General features: G+C 41.7%; 1 protein-coding gene across 9 annotated transcripts in view; it reads left to right on the top strand.

Moving 5' to 3' along the window:
- Nucleotides 1-7,587: 7,587 nt before the first annotated feature.
- RHOT1 (ras homolog family member T1) overlaps nt 7,588-24,133 on the top strand; it is a 57,904-nt gene continuing 41,358 nt past the window's right edge. For 3 of the 9 annotated variants that reach the window (XR_008961227.1, XM_057317934.1, XM_044390707.3), the window contains exons 1-2: nt 7,593-7,799; nt 23,657-23,715. Coding sequence is in view for 8 of the 9 variants with exons in the window: in XM_057317934.1 (XP_057173917.1) it covers nt 7,724-7,799; nt 23,657-23,715 (135 nt within the window). In the remaining variant the exon portion in view is untranslated. Of the gene's footprint in view, nt 7,800-8,893; nt 8,965-23,656; nt 23,716-24,133 lie in introns of all 9 variants that reach the window. The other 6 variants (XM_057317932.1, XM_044390705.3, XM_026517642.4 and 3 more) reach the window with 6 other exon arrangements.

The following is a 24,133-nucleotide window of genomic DNA, read 5'->3' as shown; positions in this document are numbered from 1 at the left end:
GTCGAATAAATAAATAAAATCTAAAAAAAAAAAAAGTAAGTAAATAAATAAATAAGGTGTACAGATTGGGGCACCTGGCTGACTGACTCAATCAGTAGAGTGTACGACTCTTGATCTCTGGGTCGTGAGTTCAAGTCCCACGGTGGGTGTAGAGATTACGTAAATAAATACATAAATCTTTAAAAACATAAAAACTGGGGCACCTGGGTGGCTCAGTCAGTTAGGCGTCTGTCTTTGGCTTGGGTCCTGATGCCGGGGTCCTGGGATCGAGCCCCGAGTTGGGCTCCCTGCTCAGCAGGAAGCCTGCTTCTTCCTCTCCTCCCTGTTCATGCTCTTTCTAACTATCTCTGTCTCTCTCTCTCTCATAAATAAATAAAATCTTTAATTTTTTTAAAGATTTTATTTATTTATTTATTTGACAGAGACAGTGAGAGAGGGAACACAAGCAAGGGGAGTGTGAACGTACTTGCGTGCGTTCTCTCTCTCTCTCGTGCACATGCGTGTGCATGCATGAGCAAGCTAAAGGAGATTATCAGGTGCTGTAGACTTACTGAGGCTTTCACCGTCACTTAAGTAGGATAGAAACGTAATAGAAAAGGGAAAAACATTCTGGCTACAGAGGTCACCATTTCAAATGTCCCTGCACCATCTACGATTACCTCGTTCCACCGCTTAGGGTAACGTGGTTCTAAGAGACTGGGCTGGTGCACGATGGAAGACTTTCTTCCCTGCTCAATGAAATCTTTTCAGCTTTATTTTTCAAAATGAATATGTCCTGGGGAGAAAGACTTCCGCCTTTGGTCGGGACACAGTGTCTTGGAGTTACCAGCGGATCTTTTCTTCACCACCTCTTGCACAATTAATCACCATGTTGTGACACTGGATTCTGCCTTCTCAAATCATGCCAATCCCGGCCCCCTCGGCTTCCCTCTGCATCTATTCTGGTGCACGTTCTAATCACTTCTCTGCCACATTATTGTAATTTGAGCCCCTCGCCTCTAGTCAGAACCCCCTTGCCGTCTGTTCTCATTCTGCTACCGTGAGCTTCCCCGAACACAAATCAGATGTTGCTTCTCCACTTAAAACTCCCCAGGGCTCCCCAGTGCCTCCAGCAGAAAATTGCACTTCCTACCTCTACTCTTCCCTGCCTCTAGCCCCATTTCCTGTCATCCTTCCCCATACACCCTCCACCCCAGCCACCTTGCTTTGTGTCGTATCTGGTCTACTTTGCCTGGGGTGTCCTCCCCCTTGTCCGGAGGGAGGTCTCTGTTGAAAACGGTGCACAACATGTTGAGATCAGATCAAAGCAGACCCACTAATACTGGGAGCCATCAGGAAGGCCCCTTGGGCTAAAACCATGGTATTTTTTTCGTAGGAGCTCTCCGGGGATATTTGCATTTTTGCTGGGTGAAGGCATGGTGTTGCCTGGGGGTCATCTGTTAACACAGCCCTGTACAAAGAGCAGACTACCAGAGGAATGTGACACAGTCACACGGTCCGCTGGTTTGGGCTAGGGGAGGTAAAGATTTAGATTATGAGATGCCACCTTTTGTGGAAGGTTTTTGAAAGGTTTGGGTACATAGAGAATGATTTGGAGGATTCTGGTGATAAGATGGGTGCCTAAAGATGAACTGCTTTGTCCACACTGGCCTCCCGTAATAAATCTGTGTTGTTGATCACTGTGCCCCTAACACTGAGCACAGAGCCTCACACGTGGTGGGGACAGTAAATACTTGTTAAATGGCTTAATAAGCACGATATCCTATATTAGTGTCTCGAAGCATTGCTATTCTTCTAAATATTTCTTTTTAAAACATTTTTTATTTTTTTGTTTGTCAGAGAGAGAGAGAGAGCACAAGCGGGGGGAGCGGCAGGCAGAGGGAGAAGCAGGCTCCCTGTTGAGCAAGGAGCTCAACGTGGGGCTTGATCCCAGACCCCTGGGATCATGACCTGAGCCAAAGGCAGATGCCCAACCGACTGAGCCACCCAGGCGCCCCTAAATATTTCTATTAATTTTATTTAAAAGATATAATTATTAAATTAACTTTGACATTTTATAAAAGATGGTTGTACTAAAAATTAATTCATAATCTTTAATACATTTTTCCTTTCTTTGTACTCTCATCTAATACTTATGTACTCCCATTAGTTTTTAATTACCCGACGAACACGTGTACATTCTTGTAAAAGTTCAAAGCTACAAAAGCATAGAATGTAAACGGTGCATAAATGAATATATCATACTTCATTTTTATATAGCTCTAATTATATATGTGGTTTTATATTTTTATTTTTTCACTTATTTTGTAAACACTTTTCCATCTTTTTTTTTAAAGATTTTATTTATTTGAAAGGGAGTGGTGGGGGGAGCAGAAGGGGGACTGAGGGAGAGAGAGAGAGACAAGCAGACTCCCCACTGAGCAGGGAGCCTGACACAGGGCTCGATCCCAAGACCCCGAGATCATGACCCAAGCCAAAGTCAGACGCTTAACCAACTATGCCACCCAGGCACCCCTCCATATCTTTAATGCTCATTAGGTTTAATGACTGCAAAGTTCTCCAATGTATTTATTTATTTTTAAGTACTCTCTATACCCAATGTGGGGCTTGAACTCATGACCCTGAGATCAAGAGTCACATGCTCGGGGCGCCTGGGTGGCACAGCGGTTAAGCGTCTGCCTTCGGCTCAGGGCGTGGTCCCGGCGTTCTGGGATCGAGCCCCACATCAGGCTCCTCCGCTATGAGCCTGCTTCTTCCTCTCCCACTCCCCCTGCTTGTGTTCCCTCTCTCGCTGGCTGTCTCTATCTCTGTCGAATAAATAAATAAAATCTTTAAAAAAAAAAAAAAAAAAAAAAAAGAGTCACATGCTCTACCAACTGAGCCAGCCAGGTGCCCCATAATGACTGCAAAAGTTCCAATAATTTTATGCCATACTTAATTTATTCCCCTATAATTGTATGCTTTTCCATTTTGAACTGTTGCGTAATGTTCCTCTAAGAATGTGTATATGTATATGTATATATATTTTTCTTCTTTTGAATTATTTTCTTGGAATATATTTAATGTGATTTCTTTGCAGAAATAAACAGAAATTATAAATTTACTATTCTGTGGAATTTGTTTTGCAGAAATAGCCTGTGGCCTAAAAATTTCTGAGAATCACTGGTTGATATTTATAGTAAGTTAGCAAAAATGTTAATGTCTTTGCAGTGATCAAAAGTTACATTAAATGCAGGCTAAGTGATTTGCCCTTGGAAAGATGATGCATGTCAGCAAATGCATTCCAAATTAAAAAATGCAGTGAACAGGGGCGCCTGGATGACACAGAATGTTACATTAGTTTCACGTGTGCAACATAGTGATTCCACAACTCTGTGGAAGAATTGCCTTTCAACGTGGTTAGTTTTCAAATGCCTTTTAATAAGTAATTGTGCTGAGTGACATTCCTTCCAGCCTAATCAAGCAAATGGAATCCATGTCCTCTAGAGACCCATCCGTGTGACTGTGCAGAGGACATGGGTGTTTGAACAATGAACCAGGAACAAGCACATTAAAAGGCAAGATAAAGCATTTACTCTGTATCAAGGCATTGGACTTTTCTGCTGTACCAGAGCAGGCTTGACAGGAAAAGGAAGAAGTCTTCCTGGAAGGAATGGGAGACTAAAGTGAAGAATGGGTGGATGATGGATGCTACTTTGGGTTTAACTTGAGAGGCCAAAGATAGAAGGATCTGAGGATCGGGACCAATGCCAGCCCGAATCTGACTTGGCCTCCTGCCCAGGACTATGGCTAACTCACCAATCAGAGGCCAGCCTCTTGTTCCACCCAATGTCAGTCATCTTCTGCCCACTGGCCCTGGGTGTTCCACTGTCCTGGAGATGCGGAGAGAGGCTGTGTGGCAAGTTCCTCCTTTGACAGACATAAAAGTTGGATCCTGTTATCTCCTGGCCAAAGTACTTTGTTCAGACCTCCCTATGTCCCCTGCACAGCTGAGGAGGCAAGAAATTTGTCTTGTGATGGTAGAGCTCCTTCCTAGCAGTGTTCTGGAGGAAAATTCCATCAGTGCCTTCTAGATTCCAATCTGTCCTCTTGGCTTTATCCAATATACTTAATATACAGTAATCAATCTGTAATATCCCAACAGTAAATTCCACTGCCAACAACTCTGTTCCCTGGCTTCTGTTTTGCTGCAATGTGTCATCATGTGCCTCTGTACCTAGGCCAGAGAGGTGTATGGGAGTCACTTTCCTCACAATTTACTTTATTCAACATTTGTAAATCACTGACGATGTACCATGCACTATTCTGTTTTCCTACTATGGTAACACATTTAATCTTCATTACAATTGCATGAGGTGTTGTTACCATTTAGCCGATGAGGCACAGAGAAGTTAAGCAATTTGCTTGATGGTGCACAGCTAGTAACTGGTAAAGCTGAGGTTCAGACCTAGGCAGGTGGACTCCAGAGTCCCTACTCTTAACCCCTGAACTATGCTGTCTCCAGGTGATCTTCGCAGTGACCCCTGATGGATGCCTGTTAATATCATGAGAAGGGCATATCACGGGAGTGCAGGGGGCCAAAGCGCCAGAATTATAGCTGATCAGGAGTTGGAGAGGGGATGTAAGAAGAAACTTACATTGGAGACCCAGACAACTTCTCCCCCACTTTCATGAGTGTTGATCTCCGTTTGTACCTAACCATTAGTTGTTGCCTACTGAAAGTGGTTGTTGGTTGTCTCTTTTCTGCAGGCCTTGAGTCTGGATTTTTATTTTTATTTTTTTAAAGATTTTATTTATATTAAGAGAGAGCACAAGTGGGGTAAGGAGCAGAGGGAGAAGCAGACTGGAGGAGGGCGAGGGGCAGAGAGAGAGGGAGAAGCAAACTCTCTGCTGAGCAGGGAGCCCAAGGCGGGGCTTGATTCTGGGACTCCAGGATCATGACCTGAGCTGAAGGCAGACGTTTAACCAACTGAGCCACCCAGGCGCCCCAGGATTTTTATTTTTTTTTTAAAGATTTTATTTATTTATCTGACGGAAAGAGAGCGAGAGAGCCCAAGCGGGGGGAATGGCAGAGGGAGAGGGAGAAGCAGGCTCCCCATTGAGCAGGGAGCCCGATGTGGGGCTTAATCCCAGGATTCTGGGATCATGACTCAAGCCAAAGGCAGATGCTCAACCAACTGAGCCACCCAGGTGCCCCGAGTCTGGGTTTTTAAGTAGGTTTTACTTACAAAGGAGTTCCCAGTATTAACTCTGTGATGTTCCCCTGCCAAATAAACTCTTCTTAGTCCCCTGCCTTCCAGACATTTCAGTTAATAGAAATGCCAAAGTTATTGCCCAGCACACATGTACAACACGGTGAAGGCCTTGTCTCTTTTCATACTTCTGGAGAAGTCACTCAGAATTAACACTGTCATCAGCTGGCGATGCTGTTGCAGCGCTCCTGGGATCAAGCTTCTCTACAAAGGGTTTAGGGCATTAAAGAATTTGCCCCTCTGTAAAGGGCCTTTGTCCTTTGTGGTCTAATATTTATTTTTTTAAGAAAAAGTTTTTTTCACATATATTATTTCATGAGATCCTCCAAACAATTCCATAAGGTAGGAGCCTGGGAAGAGACGATAGTCTTCATCTGGCAGAGAGGAAACTGAGGCAACAGGTGATGTGACTTGCCCAGAGTCACACACCAAGGATGGCAGAGCCCGGGCTCAGTCTCAGCTGCCCTGCCTTTGGCAAGTCACGGTATCTCTCTGGGTCTTGCTTTAACCTATAGGGTAATGAGATTGGAATAGGTGCTCTGTAGGGGTCTTTTCAGCTCAACCATCGTGTAATACTAAAATTCAGAGGAATTGTTTTCCCTGAAAGATCTGGTTATCAAGACACCTGAATTTCACATTTCTATCCATCTTCTTTGCATCTCTCCTCGAATAGGACTTCATTATCTCCCAGCGAGTGTATCTCTCCTATCTCCCTCTTTAAAAAAAAAAAAAAAAAGATTTTATCTATTTATTTGACAGAGAGAGACAGCCAGCAAGAGAGGGAACACAAGCAGGGGGAGTGGGAGGGGAAGAAGCAGGCTCCCAGGAGAGGAGCCTGACGTGGGGCTCGATCCTGGGACTCCGGGATCACACCCTGAGCCGAAGGCAGACGCCCAACGACTGCGCCTCCTATCTCCCTCTTTATATCACAAAGTGTTTTTGGGAAGGGCTATCTCTCCTATGCTCCTTAGGGACATCATTATACTAAGAGGCAAAATACTGTTGTAAGGGTAACAGTGTATTTGCCTCAAAACCTGTGGCTTAAAACTTTTCAGTGCACTTTGCTTTAACAATGGTAGCTGAGATCAACAGAGCAAGTACCGAGTCTGGCACTGTATCAAATGTTTGACATGTATTACCTTGCTTATTCTTCAAAACCACCTGAAGAGGTAAGTGTTGTTATCATTATCGCCGTGGTACAGAATGGACAGGTCGGAGAAGTAAAAGCACTTACTCAGGATCACGTATCTAATTAGGTAACGGATTCTGGATTCAATCCCCTGCAATATGTCAGCAGCTCTTATCTGCTACACCAACACCCCGTGGCTTCTTCTAGGACAAAGGGGAATTGTATTATGCACACTTTATTTCCTCTAAAAACTTACTATGTAATATTTAAGATAGAAAAAAAAGGGCACATTATGCAGACAATACTGCCTCATTAATTCTATCTATCTCTCTATTCCTCTCTCTCTCTCCCAGTGTGTGCCAAGCACTGGTCTACCATTCAGGATGTAGCAACAAGTTCCTCCAGATAGAGAGGGCCGGGAGGAAATAAGGTAACTTTAGAAAAATGAGTAATAGTTTATTATCCAGTGTCATCTACGTGTCTAGCATTATGTTCAGTAAGCCTAACTAAAGGTAAGTATCAGAAGACCTGCTCAAAAGAAACCAAGGAAGTGGCTTAGTTTGGTTTAGAAACTAAGTTTGGCTTAGGGCAGTGGAAAGTCATTTAGTTTGCTACAAAGAAATGGATCTGTTTACAAGGACAAGGTAAAAAAGAATGTCATTATTTAGCACTGTATTTTGTAAGCATCGCAGACAAAAAGTAGCAAGGGTTGGTGGCTTTGGGTAGTGAAAAAGGCTCTATCCCGGGAGCCAGTCACCCCTTCGTCAATCAAGCATTTTCTGAAGGCTACGTCCAATGAAATATGGATGCTACTGAAAACCAGGTAGGCAGGGCGCTGCCCTCCTGGAGATTATAGTCTGGTGCTAATATTCCCGTCCTGAGTCACTGCCAAACTAGCTATGTGACCTTGGACAAGTACCTTCTCCTGCCCCAATTCTGCAAAATAAATAGGGTCAGACTAGCGGATCTGCCACTCAAATTTCCAGCCGCGGGCGTATCCGCGGCCCCCGGGGCAGGGAGGAGGGTGGGCGAGGCTCCACTGCCCTGCGCTGCGGCCAGCTGGACGCGGGGGGCGCCGCTCAGGCCCAGAAAGCGTTCGCGTTCCGAAAGCGCTTGTCCCTCGCGGCGCCCCGTCGGCCCCGCCGCCGCTGCCGCCCGCGGAGCCGGAGGAGGCGGAGCTGGAGCTGTCCCGGCTCCCGAGCGGGGAAGCAGCCGAGGAGGCGGCGCGGCGGGCCCCAGCCGAGGATCGGGCGGGGCGGCGGGGGAGGCTGGCAGGCGGTGCCGGCAGCGCGGGGAGAGCGGCGCCGCGGGGTGGGCGCTCCCGGCGAGAGGTGTCCGCTCCATGCGTGCGGGCCGAGCCCGGCCCCTGCGAGCCGCCGACATGAAGAAAGACGTGCGGATCCTGCTGGTGGGAGAACGTGAGTCCGCGCGCCAGGGCCACCGCATCCCCTGCCGTCCCGGGCCTGCTCGCCCCGCTCCGCGCCCTCGGGCCTCCCAGCCCCGTAGCTCTCCCCTTCCCGCGGCCCGCAGGCGGCCCTCAGCCTCTCACCTCACCTGGGCCCTCCTAACACCTCCCGCCCCTGACCCCCAGTCGTCCTCGCAAGCCTTTTCCCCATGAGCCTCTGACCGCCGGCCTCATCTCCTCCTTTTCCGCTGGAATCCTTTCCTCCTGGGCCTCAAAGCGTTTCCGAGGCCGCTTCCTTTTCAGACCCTCTTGTCTTCCGTGGAGATTCGCTTGTCACTGCCAGGCAGGTGCTGGAACAGGCCGACTGACCAATTGGGATGGCGTGAACCTGCTCCCGGGGAAGCTAGGGGGAGGGGTGCAGAACTGTTCGACTTGCCGGCAAGGTCAGGGTTCTGCCTTTTTTTTTTTTTTTTTTTTTTTTTTTTTTTGGTGCTCGCAGTCTTCCCACCCTCTAGCCATTTACTTCAAGGTGTGGAGCGTTTTTGGCGTTAGTTGCACTTTGCATTGAAATAACTCCTGATACCCTCGATATTTCCTCAAAAATTTACTCTCAACTTCAAGTTATACAAGTGCTCAATGAATGCATAATTATCTGGGGAGGGTCCTTTAGTTGAGAGAATTATTGTCACCAAAAAGCCTAATCCCCCCCACAAGCATTATTTATTCCATAGCTGCTTGGTAATTAATTTATAAATAACAGGCACACAGGAGACCCAAACTGACACATGCATATAAGACCCCCTAGAAATTCTTAGATTTCACCCTTTGAAGATGTAATAAAGGAGAAATGCCTTCTGGTCACTGACTTGGGAACAAAACAACAGGGACTTCTTGATATCACTTGGCTAGTTACATGACTCATTTGGTAGGACTAAAATAGGAAAGTGGGCTGGGAGGACTGAATTGCTTGTACATTAGTTAATGCTCTGTCATTGATGTTTCGAAGCATTCTGTTTCAAACCCCATTTCATCCTCGAGTAGCCCCTCTAGGTCACTGTGATGCACTCCCAAGGAAGAAGGCTAATACATTTTTACCCTCTTCTGTAGTGTTCTTTGATATTCATTGAAATCTCTGTTCACCTGCTGTTTGGAGAAGTCTTTAGAATGAGAATTTGGAAGTAAGCTTGGCCTGACACAGTTTATTTTTTGGTTTGCAGTTGTGAATTTTAGTCTTTATTTATAACTATATCTTCATCTGTATTTTGCATGGATTTCCTTGACAAAGTTCAGGAAGGTGTTACTTAACATATGATTCATACCTGATGCATTTGGAATAAGGTAGGGAAAGTGAGTAGATGAGCCACTTAAAAAGCTGTCCTTAACTGTGTCGTATAATAGTTTTATAGTACAGTAATTGTAATACTAATTTTCTAAAAGCAAAAATCCTATGTTTTTGTTTTACTTTTGAATATAATAAGCAATTACATGTAATTAGTCTGTAAAACATCTAAATAGAAATGCTATATATATATATGTAAGATATATTGTTCAGCCTTAGGGCATTTAAATTAAAATGTTAACAGTATTATTTAGAAATACATAAAAGAACTCAAAATTTGTTAGAAAAATAAAAACCGAAGCATGAGAGACTATGGACTCTGAGAAACAAACTGAGGGCTTCAGAGGGGAGGGGGGTGTGGGAATGGGATAGGCCGGTGATGGGTAGTAAGGAGGGCACGTATTGCATGGTGCACTGGATGTTATACGCAACTAATGAATCATCGAACTTTGCATCAAAAACCAGGGATGTACTGTATGGTGACTAACATAATATAATAAAAATATTATTATGAAAAAAAAATAAAAATAAAAACCATGTTCTGCAGATGTGAAAGCAAATAGGAGAGTTGAGAAAAGTGTGCATGCATGAGTTTTTGATCACAGGGAGAACCTAACCTAAAAGGAAGGCTTAGTTTTTAAGGAAGACATTTTTCTTGAAAAGATGTGTACCAAAAACTTTAGGCCAGTTACCATAAAGATAATTTTTTTCACATTTAAAAATATGAGAATTATACTTAACATGAAATATGTAATTTTAATTAGTTAAATTAAAAGCTGGTATTTTGGGGGGGAAAATGTTTGAAGCATTGCAAGATTTAATGTAAATATTTGACAGCTATTAGCCTAGCTAGCCGTACAACTTTAAATGCTGGGTAAACATAAATGTGACCAAGGCTTTTTTAACAAATAAATAAATTAAAATAAATTGGTCTAACACATGGATTTATCGGGAAACCTACTTTTTAAGGTAAAAGTGGTAGTAATTTAGTTGTCATTTTAAGATGGTTAAGGAGAATGGAAAAAGCGAAAAAAAAAAAAAACAAAAGAAAGAAAAAGGGAGCATCATCTGTGGTATTGTTGTGAAGTCTGTTCCTTCTCTCTATCACTTCAGTACGTTTTATTGCTGTTACTGTCCCTGAACCACACAGCAGCAGCTTCATTCATTGAAGCTCCCAAAAAGTTGTGAATGGTTTCAACATTCTGTTGGCCAAACCTATGCTGTACTCTGGAGGTGAAATGGATCTTCTCTTGGCCCATCCAGAGTCTGGATTCTGATCCATCCAGGCTTAAATGCTACCTAATCGCTTACTGTCTCTTTAGTTCTCAGATCAAACAAGTTAGATTGTCTATAAATTTTAAGGTATTTATTTGCAGAGAAAGCCAAGTGTTTTATCTGCACCTTATCTTAATAATATTGAGCATAATGAGGACCATTCAGGCCACGTTAAAAGTCAGTTGCCATTCTTTAAACAAAATTGTTTAAATCATTAAAAATAGCAACCACACAAAACTTAGTCTTTCAGGTTATGATTTTTCATGGTCAGATTCTTTGGCCAGAATTTGTATTTAACTAGATTTGCATTACTATGCTTAACAAATGTCCTTGTTGCAATAAAATTAGCATGAACATTAATGGCCTTTTATCTAAACCATGTAGCTACATTAAAAGTACACAAGATTTAGTTTTAGTTAAGTCTTGTTTTTAAATTGAGATATGTTTGTTTTTACTCGTCAAAATCATTAAGAAAATGGAACCGTTATCCTCTTTTTAAATGAATCTGGTCGCTATTACTATTGAGTAAGACATATTGATATCTAACTGATTAATCACTGAAGTTCAAACTAGCTCAGGCTTCGATTGGCTGTGGCCTAGCCTTTTGTAGTATCTCTTCTTAACTGGTCTTCCTGCTTCTAATTGTCTGTTCTCTATGTAGCAGGCAGAGTCATCTTTAAAAAATATCTCAGATCCTGTTACCCATTTTTAAAATTCTTTGATGACTTCTATTTTGACTTAGAATAAAGTCCAAACTTTTTAATACAGGCCTGCAAAGTTTGTCACAGTCTGGCCCTTGCTTCACTCTTGTACTGCTCCCTTCTGCTTTCTCAGCAAGAAGTCCCTGACTCGGGCAGTTCTTCCCTGCATATTTGTTCCCTTGTTTTTTGGGCTAGAAAGTAAGCTTCATGAGGGCAGAGGCTTTGTGGTGTTCATTGCTATATCCCCAGTGCCTAGAGTAGGCCTGGCACAAAGTAGGCACTCAGATACAGTTGACCCTTGAACAACATGGGTTTGAACTCTGTGGGTTCATTTATATGGGGATTTTTTACAGTACAGTATTGTGAATGTATTTTCCTTCTGATTTTCTTAATAACACTTTCTTTTCTCCAGCTTACTTTATTGTAAGAATACAGTATATAATACGTATAACATACAAATTATGTATTAATAGACTATGTCATCAGTAAGGCATCTGGTCAACAGTAGTTGTTCGTAGTTAAGCTAGATCCCCAGTGCAGAGGCAGAGGGAGAGGGAGAGAGAGAATCCCAAGCAGGCTCCATGCTCAGTGCAGAGCTGGATGCGGGGCTTGATCTCACGACCCTGAGATCATGACCTGAGCCGAAATCAAGAGTGGGACACTTAACCCACTGAGCCACCTGGGTGCCCCAGGTCATCCATAGTTTTTGAAAGAATTAATGAGTTCAAGTTAGTTCCATTTATTTAGTCTTTCCTTGTTTTCCAAACCACTCCTCTTAGTCATAAACATTTGACCATTCTCCTTTCTTAAATCCAATCTGATGTGTGGTTATTGTTAGCATTTGAGGGCAGTGTTTGTCCAGTGTCTTGTTCGAGGTCTTTAGCTTGGTTTTTCCTGGGAGACTCCTGTGTTCTGGTAATTAAGTAGACCAGTGACTTCTAACAGTGGTGTCACATCTATTCCAGGTCTTGGCCGCCAGCAGTTATATTCCTTGCCAAAAGAGCTCAGTTCTCCTTGAAACACCAGAGGTCATCTTAGTGGGATTGGGAAAGATTCTTCAGGCATAAGATAGGAATAAGAAAGAAACTTCAGTAATAAGCTAGCATTTACATTAGGAAAAAGCCTTTCTGCAATCCCTTAAAGCCATATTGCTTTCCATTCTGGTCTTTGTTAAGTGATATTTGAAGATTAAACTCCTCCAGTTTCAGTTATTCTGTGTTCAGTACCTGGGTGATAGTTTGTGACCAAGAATGTTGAAGCATCGTCTAGAGTCTCTTCTGTTTCGCGGGAGGCTATTCGATATCCTTCTCACATGTGTATTAAGACCTGTCTTTTGTTCCTCTGGTACCGGCCACTAGGGTTTATCCAGTTCAGAGGAGAGGGAGAGACTGTATAACATTTGTTCTTCTGCCCATATAGTCTGCATATGGTCAATGAAATTTTCCTTTGGCACGGTACGCAGCTATTGCCCCAATTGCTAAAGTTGCCCATTAAAAAATTGTAACTCCATAGTCACCCTCCTCATCCCTGTATATTCTAATTACGTAATTTAGGGAGAGCCAACAAGGCTTCATAAGAAGCAGCAGATAAAAATGAGGAGTAGGTCCCTTTACAACTTGAAACGCGGGGTGTTTGTTATCAAGAAGAACAGCCAATATGGCTGGTAGGATGGTAATTAGAACCAAAAAATGTTACTTCTGCTTCATGAATATTAGGAATTTGCTGTCATTTAGAACTAGATGTTCAAAAGATGTGATGAAAAGACAAAGAAATTTTTAGCCTGGATACATCAGGTAATTTGTTGTATAGTAATGAATTGTTTCCCGTGGATGACCTACTTGGAAGCGTGGAGTCTCAGACAGCACTGTGGCATGTTATGTTGAACTATCAGAAGGCCTTCCCTCTTTGGGGATAATGGTGAACGTGCCTTTTGTTTTTATAGATTACTTCAGTGTTTCTCAGGCAAAATAGAGGAAGTAGAGACCCTTAAATGAGTAGAGTAGAGACCCTAACAATTTTTTGTCCTCCATATTAATACTTACGTTAGATATTTTTAAATTATATTTTTACGTATTTTAATTTATTAAATTTATACTTACTGTTATAAAATTATGTAAGTATATTTTATATGGTATTTATATTAAATGTAAGTTTTAATTGGTAGAGTAATTAGGGAAGTTTGTTCCTTTATGGAAATTATTTTTCGGGGCAGTTGAAAATATGTAGTGTTTATACTCAAATCTGCCATTGTCGGGGGGGCCTTTTGAATTGTAGGCTTATTTAAATAGTTTTTAAAATTTAGTATTCTAAAATGTTTTCCTTGTTTTTAAGGTACTCCTTTATTTCTCAATTAAAATTAGGCTAAAATTAGTGGCCTGTTGTAATTTTAAACCTGCTGCTTCCCTGCTTCTTCGAGTCTCACTCAGTGTTTGGTGGTTAGGCCTTAAAGGAAGAAAAAAGCTCTAGTTTAGATTCACTGAAGCACTTCTTAACTGAATCACATCTGCCAGTCGTTTATTAAAATAGCCATCATCTTACTGCTCTTCCGAAAGGAAACCCAAAAGGATACTAATGAAAATGTGCTCATTTTCTCCCGCGTTCACTGTAATCTGTCTCTCTTGCTCTAATTTTGAACTTTTTTAAAAAGAGGAAATCATTCTTGGATTTTTATGTGGAAGAGATTCCTGTTCTTTGATTTTTTTTTTTTTTAAAGATTTTATTTATTTACTTGACAGAGATAGAGACAGCCAGCGAGAGAGGGAACACAAGCAGGGGGAGTGGGAGAGGAAGAAGCAGGCTCATAGCAGAGGAGCCTGATGTGGGGCTCGATCCCATAACGCCAGGATCACGCCCTGAGCCGAAGGCAGACGCTTAACCGCTGTGCCACCCAGGCGTCCCTGTTCTTTGATTTTTAAAAGGCCTGCTGTACAATTACTTCAGAAACTAGATGGAAGTATTTATTGCAGCCTCAGATTTTATAACAGGTGAGGCAGAATACGAATGAGTGAATAAATAAAAGTACCACACTCTCAGTGGTAGTATCCATATAAATAAATTGAATGAGTCCCACTTTTGGTGTCACTAACTGTCTGTATCATTAAGCATAAGTAAAGCTCTTTAACTGTCGTCGTGTTTACAGTGCCCTTTCTCCTGCCAAGGGGTTTCCTTGTCTGGCCCTGGGGCCTGTCCTGTTGGAATAGACTTGGTGGCAGGCTTGTACTTGGGTGGGAGCCTGCTGCTGCACCGGGGGGGGGGGGGGGGCAGAGCTACCTTGTTGAACCCAGCTGTGAAGAAATCGGAATTTCCTCAGAATGTTGGCCTTTCCCTTCTGAAAACATTCCTGGGAATCTAAGGGGTCCATGGGAAAAGCAGAAAGGGACAATGGCCAGGAAAGGGGGTGTTGTCATGAGTTTTAAGCAGAGAGATGAAGAACGAATGACCTGGAAGGGTTATGGTGAGGGAGGGGACTTTAAAGGCAACTTGGAACACCTGTTGAAGGCCTTCATGGTTGTGATTAAGGAGCAGGAAGTCTTCACCTTTCTTGGAAACTAACAGGCCTTTTAACGTTGGTGTGTGACTTCCTTTTGATCATTTTTGTTTAATGTTTCCAGCTGTGGATTGAAAGGTGGGTAGGTTTCTTCTGAAACTGGTGAGGACTTTGGAGTGGTGGGTTACAAGCCGAATTTTAAAAAGATAATTCTAAGAAGGGAATTGTGAGAGGAATCTGAAGGGCATTAAGGCAGGCAGATTTCTCACGAACCAAGCACGAGTGAGCCTTGTTTTCCTTTTGGATACCAAGGCGCATTTGAGTTACTGATCATCTGATTCATTTTTCCCATTCTTAACGTAGTTGATCAGGGATAAGAATGTAGAGATGTGTAAGATGTCCAGGAGAGCTCTGCAGAAATGGAACCGTTTCTGGGAACAGCTGTGTTGACGGTAGTTGTGGGATTTTGGAGACACTAGGGAAAAAGACCTCTCTACTCTAGTGAGAAAGACCCAGAAGTTCAGAGGTCACAGGAATTGTACACAGGATCTCCTAAAAGGTTTATTGTTTTAAGTACCTGGGAGTTTTACTGCTTACTAAAATAATGGCTATAACAGGGCCTGGTGGACTTGATTGGCCTTCACAGCAGAGGCGTCCTGCTGTCCGGTGAGCCTCAGGCAGCTCTGCTGTGTGTTGCCTTAAATCAGACATCACCACTCCTTGCAGGGAGCTTTGTTAGGGCACTTTCCCAAATGCACTCTTCTTGCTCTGCAGCAGCCTCAGGTGCCAAGAGTGAAAAACAGGCAGGAGGTCCAAGTTCTAGGTTTTCTGATGCTGAAATGAACCAAGCAGTGACTTGGTTCGTTTGCCTCCATTGTGCATAATCCTGTGGAATTAGAACGGACTGCTGTGATTTTGAGATGAATGCTACCTTGAGCTAGCTGAAGGTTTGGGATTTCTGGGACCCTAAACAAGGCGATGATGAAAGGAATTATTTAAGGAAAAAAGTTATGAAATGCTGATTATAAAGTCAGCAAGTTCTAGAAATTTTTGGACCCCATATTGCCCTGGTGAGTCCCTCTTTGTTCTTATAGATGACTGTTCCTGACAAATCACTTTCCCATACACAATTAAAATAGATAACAGATACAGTTTGGGGATCTGTCTGCCATTGCTGGGATTCTCTAAGGTACGTTCCTGTAAGGTCCACGTAATGTGCACTTTTTCATCTGTTTACATGCCGGTCTTCTAAGGTATGCTACATGGTAGTGTAGATTAATCATAGAGTATAAGCACTGATAGCCTCTAGTCCTTTTTTTTCTTTTTTAACTGATGAGAAAATTGAGACCCAGAGAGAGTCAGTGACAATTCAAGGTTATACTGCTAATTAGAAAGCTGATTCCCAAATCCAAGTTTTCTCGCCCATTCTAGTGCTCACTTAACTCCTTTAATTTAAGCTGTGATCATCATCATGATAACTACCATTTGTGTATTTAATGTTTGCCAGGTATTGTGCTGAGCATTACGGATCTGTCATCTTAATCAATCCTCTTACCAATTCAGCTGCAGCTGTTCAGCTTTATATAGATGAATAAACTGAGGCTTGACGACTTGCCTGAGGAAACACAGCTAGTAAGCCTTGGGACTAAGATTTCCATCCAGTCTTGGCTAATTCCAAAGCCTGTATTATTTTTTCCCTTTTTTTTTTTTTTTTTTTGGTGACATATTTATATCAAAGGTATAAAGAATAATAAAACAAATACCCATCATCTAGCCTAATAAAGAAAACATTACCAATCAGTTGAAGCTCTTTGTATTTCCTTCTCCTTCTCTCAAAAGTAACCAGCCACTTTCCTAAATTTCAAATCTGTGCTCTTAATCGCTAAGCCATAAGCTGCATTTACTAAGAGCATTTGCTAGGAGCTAAGATTCAGTAGTGAGGGAGAAAGACACATTGTCTGCCCTTGTGGAATTTCCTGTGGGTGATAATGAAACTCTTGTTCCTTAGTCTTTCCAGAGACCCTTAGTAGCTGGTAGGAAAAGTAAAGTTTTCACAAGGAGGTCTAGGAAGTCCTTCAGGAGATCGCTGGTGATATGCTGGATGTTTGCCAAGGTGTTACACACGCACAGTACTCTCTTTTTATTTATTTATTTATTTATTTATTTATTTATTTATTTGACAGAGAGAGAGAGAGCCAGCAAGAGAGGGAACACAGGCAGGGGGAGTGGGAGAGGAAGAAGCAGGCTCCTAGCAGAGGAGCCCGATGTGGGGCTCGATCCCAGGACTCCGGGATCATGCCCTGAGCCAAAGGCAGACGCCTAACAACTGAGCCACCCAGGCGCCCCTGCACAGTACTCTCTTAAGAACGTACATGTCTTACCTGATTACTCTGTTTTCCCTCCCTGAGACCAAACTATAAGCTTTTTTTTTAAGAGCTTTTTGATTTTCTGCTATGTTTAAAGCAGAAAATATCCCTTTCTCTTCCCACCCTTCCCTGTCCCCTTTCCCTTTTCTCAAGAGTGATTGAGCATAGCACTTGATCCGTACCTCTTTCATAGCAATTTTATCTATCTTGTTTAATACATTTTCCATATAATCCCTAAAATAGAGAATGTAAATTTAAACTTTGTACTTGGAAGACAATCAAGTAAATACTTAGCAAATGAATTAATAGGAGTCTGCACAAGGAAGATAGGTCATATAAAAGTATAAGTTAATACTCTCTGTATGATCTTCCAGTGGTTTTTTTTTTCCTAGTTTGATCCAGACGTGGGCAAATAGGCCAGAGTGGAACTCGTCCTCTTGGATAGAAGGTCTATTACAGTGTTTCTCAGTTTTTTGAGCCATCACTACTTTTTATAAATACAAAACTGTCATGCCCTTTTCATTCTGACAATTTTCTGACACTGAGTGTTCTATAATTCATTTCAATTTTGACACTAACTACCCTGAGTTAGCATCAGATCCTACAAGTTAAAGTGCAAGGTCCCCAATAAGATTACCCTTACTTAAGACACCAACTGCAAGTGGGGTCCCCAGTCTTGAAGGGTCCTGAGCCCAGGAGCATCTGTCCCCATGGCGTCAGAGTGGGCCACCTTCCTGGTTCATCATTATGTTCACCAACTAGGAAGCTCCCCTGAGCTTTAATGTCCAGAGTTTTTATATGGGGTTCATTATGCAGGCATGATTGATTAAATCATTGACCATGTGATTGAACTCCATCGCTGGGCTCCCTCTGCCCTCCGCCCAACCAGCTGCTAGGTTTTGGGGTGGGGCTGAAAGTTCCAACCCACTAATCACATGGTTGGTTTTTCTGACAACCAGTCCCCATCCTGAAGCTATCTAGGCCCTCCCTTCTCCCTAATGGGTCATCTCATGAGAATAAACTCAGGTATGTTGAAAGAGACCAAAAGACACTCCTATGGCACAGGAACTTCCAAGGGATTTTGAAGCTCTGTGCCAGGAACTGGGTGGGGATGAAGACCAGATGGATTCTTTATTATATCACACCCTCCTTTAATATTATTGGAAATTTCAACATTCATTATTTTCTACTAAAGACAAATTGAGCAGAGTAATTTTAGAATTTATTTTTCCCCTCAGAAGTTACCCTGCTGTTCATAGCTCTTAAGTTGCTGCTAAGAAAAACTTTGAATGGGATATTCCAGAAGCTCCATGAGGTAGAACTTAATTTCCTAAATGGCAGGGCTGAAACAATAGCAATGCTGTTGTGCTTGGGCAAGGTGAAAGCAAGTTATGTGGCACAGAAGTGGTTCGAAGAAGGAAAGGGAGGGCTACAGTAGCCCTGGGATGTCTTTAGGGATGAGGTAGAATTTGTGCTGTCCTTGAGAGATGGTTAACATTTGGGAAAGCAGAGGAGAGAGAGGGAATGATGTTTTAGATGAAGAAAACCATGTGAGGAGGCAAGATCCATCATAGCCTGTTTGTGCTTACACAGAGCAGAATGGCCTTAGTTGAGCAAATCGTGTATGTGGGAATAGTGGGAAATGAGATTAGAAAGATGAGGCGGGATTAAATTATGCATGATTTTCAAAGGCCAGTAGAATATTTCACCTTCATGTGATAGATAATTGAGAGTCCAGGCTTTCGATCAGACAAATTAGAAAATGAAAAGATGTCTAAGAGAGATGGATTGGCATTTGTATTGCTGATGGATTTTAAGAAGAGGAGAGGCTAGAGGAGGGGCTAGAAAGTTGGGACTGGGAAGTCTTTCAGTGGAGGTACCAGAATTACAGAAAGGTGGGAACAGAGAGGAAGGAATTAATATTAAAAATTTCAAAGGAAAATTTGACAGAGCTCGAATGCTCAGTACAGAGGAAGGGTAAGTCAAGGATGACCACTTTTTGAAGTTTTACTTTTTGTTCTGGTGTGTAGAAAGAATGTTCTTTATTGGTGAAAATCTCATAAATCTGTTGGAATATAATCTCCATGAATGTAAAAATAGGGAAGACCTAGTGCCTTGATCAGGGGTATCCCCAGCCCCTGGAATAGGGCCTGGTATATAGATAAGTGCTCGAGAATTATTTGTTGAAGAGATGAAAGAATGCATTTAACATGCCAATCTTTCGGTAAATTTTAATTGCCATCTGTAAAAAAAAATTTTTTTAAGTAGGCTCCATGCCCATTGTGGAGCCCAATGCAGGGCTTGAACTCACAACCCTGAGATCAAGACCTGAGCTGAGATCAAGAGTTGGATACCTAACTGACTGAGCCACCCAGGTGCCCTGCCATCTATAAATTTAGAACATGCCAGTTTTTACTACCAAATAGTGACTTTTTTTTTAATTTTTAAAAAATATTTTATTTATTTATTTTTGAGAGAGGGAGAGAAAGAGAGAGAGAAAGAAAAAACAGGAGCACAAGCAGGGGGTGGGATAGAGAGAGAAGCAGACTCCCGGCTGAGCAGGGAGCCCGATGAGGGACTCGATCCCAGGACCCTGGGATCATGACCTGAGCTGAAGGCAGACGCTTAACTGACTGAGCCACCCAGGTGCCCCCAAATAGTGACTTTTAAAGTAGTACTTGTTAACATTTTCTAGTAGCAAAAATTGTTTATATTTGTTGTAGAAAATTGGGAAAATATGCGAAAGTACAAAAACACAAAGTTAAAATTACATTTACTTCAGAGATGACTGCTGTTGGTGTATAGATCGTTCTGGGTTTTTTTCCCAGTGTGGATACATATTTATTTATAAAATGAAGTCATATAGTAATGCTGATTTATACCTGCATAAATGTTATTTTTCGAAGTAAAATGGAACAATTCGAGTCTCCAAATAATGACAGTAGTGGATTATAACACGTAGAATAATGTAGGAATCCATGAGACCATGCTGATATGAATCAGAAGAGAGTTTTTCCTTAAAGTAGAATGCAAAGTAAGGTAGAAGGATTGGTAGAAATAGAAACATCACCATGTAGCAACCACTATAGCAACACAGGACAAGAATCATGAATGGCTGCTAAAACCAGTAAGTGAAAGTTTACGAGAAACAGAATGTTTGCATAGTCTCAACTTATCTTCTCACAAGATACTTATCCATTACAAAGGGAATGATAATAACCTGCAGACACCACCTCCTCCAAGTGATGATAGTTAACATCACCAGTAATGGGACAAATTGACATCATCTCCCTGCTGCTGTGATGCACCGTGAGGGATACAGTATCAGTTCTGGAGCATTCCTGCCCAGAATGCAAAACCTGAAATTAATTATTAGGTAACATCATACAAACCCAATTGAGAGATAATCTACAAAGTAAATGACTTGTTTTGTTTTGTTTTGTTTTGTTTTTAATGCTGAGGCCATGAAAGATAAAAACAATTGAGGAACTCTTCCAGACTAAAGACAAAGGAGACATGATGACCAAATGCAGCATTTGATCCTGGGGGAAGAAAAAGATTTTTCTTTTCCATAAAATGTGGTGATGGGTCAAATGGTGAGATGTGAAATAAGGTCAACAGAGTAGATAACTGCACTACGTTAGTGTTAATTTCCTGATCTTGAGAGTGCAACATGGTTATGGAAGAGAATGATCTTGTTTTTAGGAAATACATACTAAGGTGCTTAAGGGCATCATGTCTACAACTTAAATGGCTTTAAAAATATAGAGGGGAGGGGGAGGGAGAGGAAATGAATGATAATACAAATGTGGTATAATGTTAACATTTGAGGGATTTGGTTGAAGAATAGTTATGACTCCTTTGTACTATTTTTGCAGTGTTTCTGTAAGTCTGATACTTTCTCAAAATAAGTTAAAAAAAAGAAAAGTGGAACCAGAGCTGCTAGATTAGTCACCAGTGAATCAGTGAATATTTTAAATAATTTATATAGTATTTGTGTATGTAGTGCTTGCTGACTTTAGGGGCTATCATTCCTTCTCTGTATTATTGTCTTAATATATATATGTGTGTGTGTATATATGTATATACACATATATGTATATACACATATATATACATATACATACATACATATATATATATATATATATATTTTTTTTAAGATTTTATTTATTTGAGGGGCACCTGGGTGGCTAGTCGGTTAAGTGTCTGCCTTCCGCACAGGTCATGATTCCAGGGGTCCTGGGATCAAGCCCCGCGTCAGGCTCTCTGCTCAGCGGGGAGTCTGTTTATCCCTTTCCCTCTGCCTGCTGCTCCCCCTGCTTGTGAACTCTCTTTCTCTCTCTCTCTCTGTAAAATAAATAAATAAATTCTTAAAAAAGATTGCATTTATTTGAGAGAGAGAGTGAGTGAGAGAGAGAGCACAAGCAGAGGGAGCAGCAGGCCGAGGGACAGGGAGAAGAAGCAGGCTCCCCACTGAGTAGGGAGCCCGATGTGGGTCTCGATCCCAGGACCCTGGGATCATGCATGACCTGAGCCAAAGGCAGACATCTAACAGACTGAGCCACCCAGGCCTCCCATGTCTTCATATTTTTCTAAAGTATGTCATAGGAAAGAGATAGAACACTGGCTTAGCCATCAGAAGATGGGTTATTCTCTTAAGTCTGCAAGTGAGTTTTTAGTGAGATCTTGAGAAGTCACTGTTTCTGGGTCCCAGGTTCTTCATCTGAAAATGTGTGCAGGGGCTGGATAAGCTGACATTGATAACCGGATTCTAGCAGTTCTGTGATGATGGGCTCTGGGTCCACTGACATGGTTGGAACTCAGAGAGGTGTTATCTTATAGTCAGAAATCGGAGCTAGAAGATACCTGTCAGATGGTCTACTCTGAGCCTCCACTAGCAACACTCGACTTGTTTGCAGCACACCCTCTAGGTTGTTTTTACCAGTACTCTTTTTCCCAGCCATTCATCATTTTTCCAGAGACTTGTGGTGTTTTTTTTTTTTTAAGATTTTATTTATTTATTTGACAGAGAGAGAGGCAGCCAGCGAGAGAGGGAACACAAGCAGGGGGAGTGGGAGAGGAAGAAGCAGGCTTCCAGCGGAGCAGGGAGCCTGGTGCGGGGCTTGATCCCAGGACCCTGGGATCACGCCCTGAGCCGAAGGCAGACACTTAACGATTGAGCCACCCAGGCGCCCCTTGACTTGTGCTTTTAGTCACCCTTTCTTTTAGTCATTTAAAAAGAATGTGTGGGGCGCCTGGGTGGCACAGCGGTTAAGCGCCTGCCTTCGGCTCAGGGCGTGATCCCGGCGTTACGGGATCGAGCCCCACATCAGGCTCCTCCGCTATGAGCCTGCTTCTTCCTCTCCCACTCCCCCTGCTTGTGTTCCCTCTCTCGCTGGCTGTCTCTATCTCTGTAGAATAAATAAATAGAATCTTTAAAAAAAAAAAAAAAAAGGAATGTGGCTTTTCTTCACTTCAGAATTTTCCAGTTCTCTCATATTTTGGCTTTACCTTTGGAAACCAGTTTGCTGTTATGGCAGACAGTAATAGGCAGGTGGATTGTTTTCGTCTAGAATCACAAAAAGATTTGGCTGATGCGGTTGAATGTATATGATCAGAAAGTGATGGGAATAGAAATGAAATTTCCGAATGAAAATGAAGATTTTTAAGTGTGTGCATTAAAAATCTTGCTAGGTTAGAAAATATAAGAGGAAAGTTACTTTTGCTCTTACTAAGCTTTTCCATATGATACCCTAAAAAAGAAAGAATGTAAGGATGTCCAAAGCAGACACACTGATCTTCTGTTGGTGAGGATGTAAATTAGTTTGTCCCTTTTTAGAGGTGATTTAACAATATTTATTAAAAATAAAGAAGATTATGCATGCTAACCTGAGTTCACTTCTAGGAATTTGTCCTGGAAAAATATTCATTGCAGCACTGTTTATAAAGGCAAAAGCTTGAACAGAGCTCATTGTTAGGAGACTGCATTAATAAATTAGGACATGTCTTATGTTGGATTCTTCTACAACTGTCAAAAAATAATGTAAAAGGTTTTTCATGCTAATATAAAATGGATTTCCTGTTGCTATTTTTAAAAATTGTGATAAAATATATAAGATGTATGATTTGACATTTTAACCATTTTTGAGGGTACGGTTAAGGGGCATTAAATACATTCACAGTGTTGTGTAATCATCAGGACTTTTTCTATCTAAAACTCTTCCATTATCCCCAATAAAAACTCTGTGTCCATTACATAATAACTGCCCCTTCACCCCTCCCAGGAAATTGTTACGTATGGACATGGAATACCGCCCAAGTACATACTTAAATGATAAGAGAAGACTGTAAAATAGTAGGAATGCCGTGATTATACTGGTAGACTGTGTGGTGAATTGTTATAATAATATAAGCAAAGAAAAAATCTGGGAGACTACATATACTAAACTGATAAAGAGGGATGTGAAAGAAGATTTTTACTTTTATATATTTTGGTAATTTTTTCGTTTTAAGCAATGGGCATGCATAACTTTTCTAAGCAGAAAAAAAAGATACTTTAAGCGCTGTACTAAAACTGGGTGATTTGGATGCCTCTGATTTTGGCTAATGAATGACCAGCTCTGCTGTGTGGTTGCTGAATTTGAGCTTACGAAGAACTTAAGCATTTTATTACTGAAATAATGATGTTTGTTTTCACAGCTAGAGTTGGGAAGACATCACTGATTATGTCTCTGGTCAGTGAAGAATTCCCAGAAGAGGTAAACAGTTTTATGTCTTTTCTGTATTTAAAATCTTTTAAATTTATCAAAATTGAGTTAAAGTGAGATAAATTCTGCACTTTTTTGGCATGTGTTTCCTTTCTGACAGTTGTGACTTTAAAAGGGCTCATATTAGTTTATGCGAGACATCCCTGAAATGTTGTGCAGGAGCAAGAATCACACCAGATCTGAGTTCACCTAAGTCCTTTGCCTTTCCTCCTTTTGATCTTGGCTAGACATTTATCATCTCTGTGCCTTAGTTGTCTCATCTGTAAAATGGGAGCTGGAAGGGATGTTAAGATCATCTAAGCTGTTAATCCTTTCTTAAAAATAAAATGTTATTCATAACCCCAAAATATAAAACAGGTGAGTATTCCTTTAGTTGAAGTAAGGGCTTGAAAAGTCTGGCTGGCTCCCC

This window comes from Ursus arctos, unplaced genomic scaffold, assembly GCF_023065955.2.
Source record: "Ursus arctos isolate Adak ecotype North America unplaced genomic scaffold, UrsArc2.0 scaffold_24, whole genome shotgun sequence".
NCBI classification, from domain to species: Eukaryota; Metazoa; Chordata; class Mammalia; order Carnivora; family Ursidae; genus Ursus; species Ursus arctos.
This window is presented reverse-complemented; position numbering and strand designations above follow the sequence as displayed.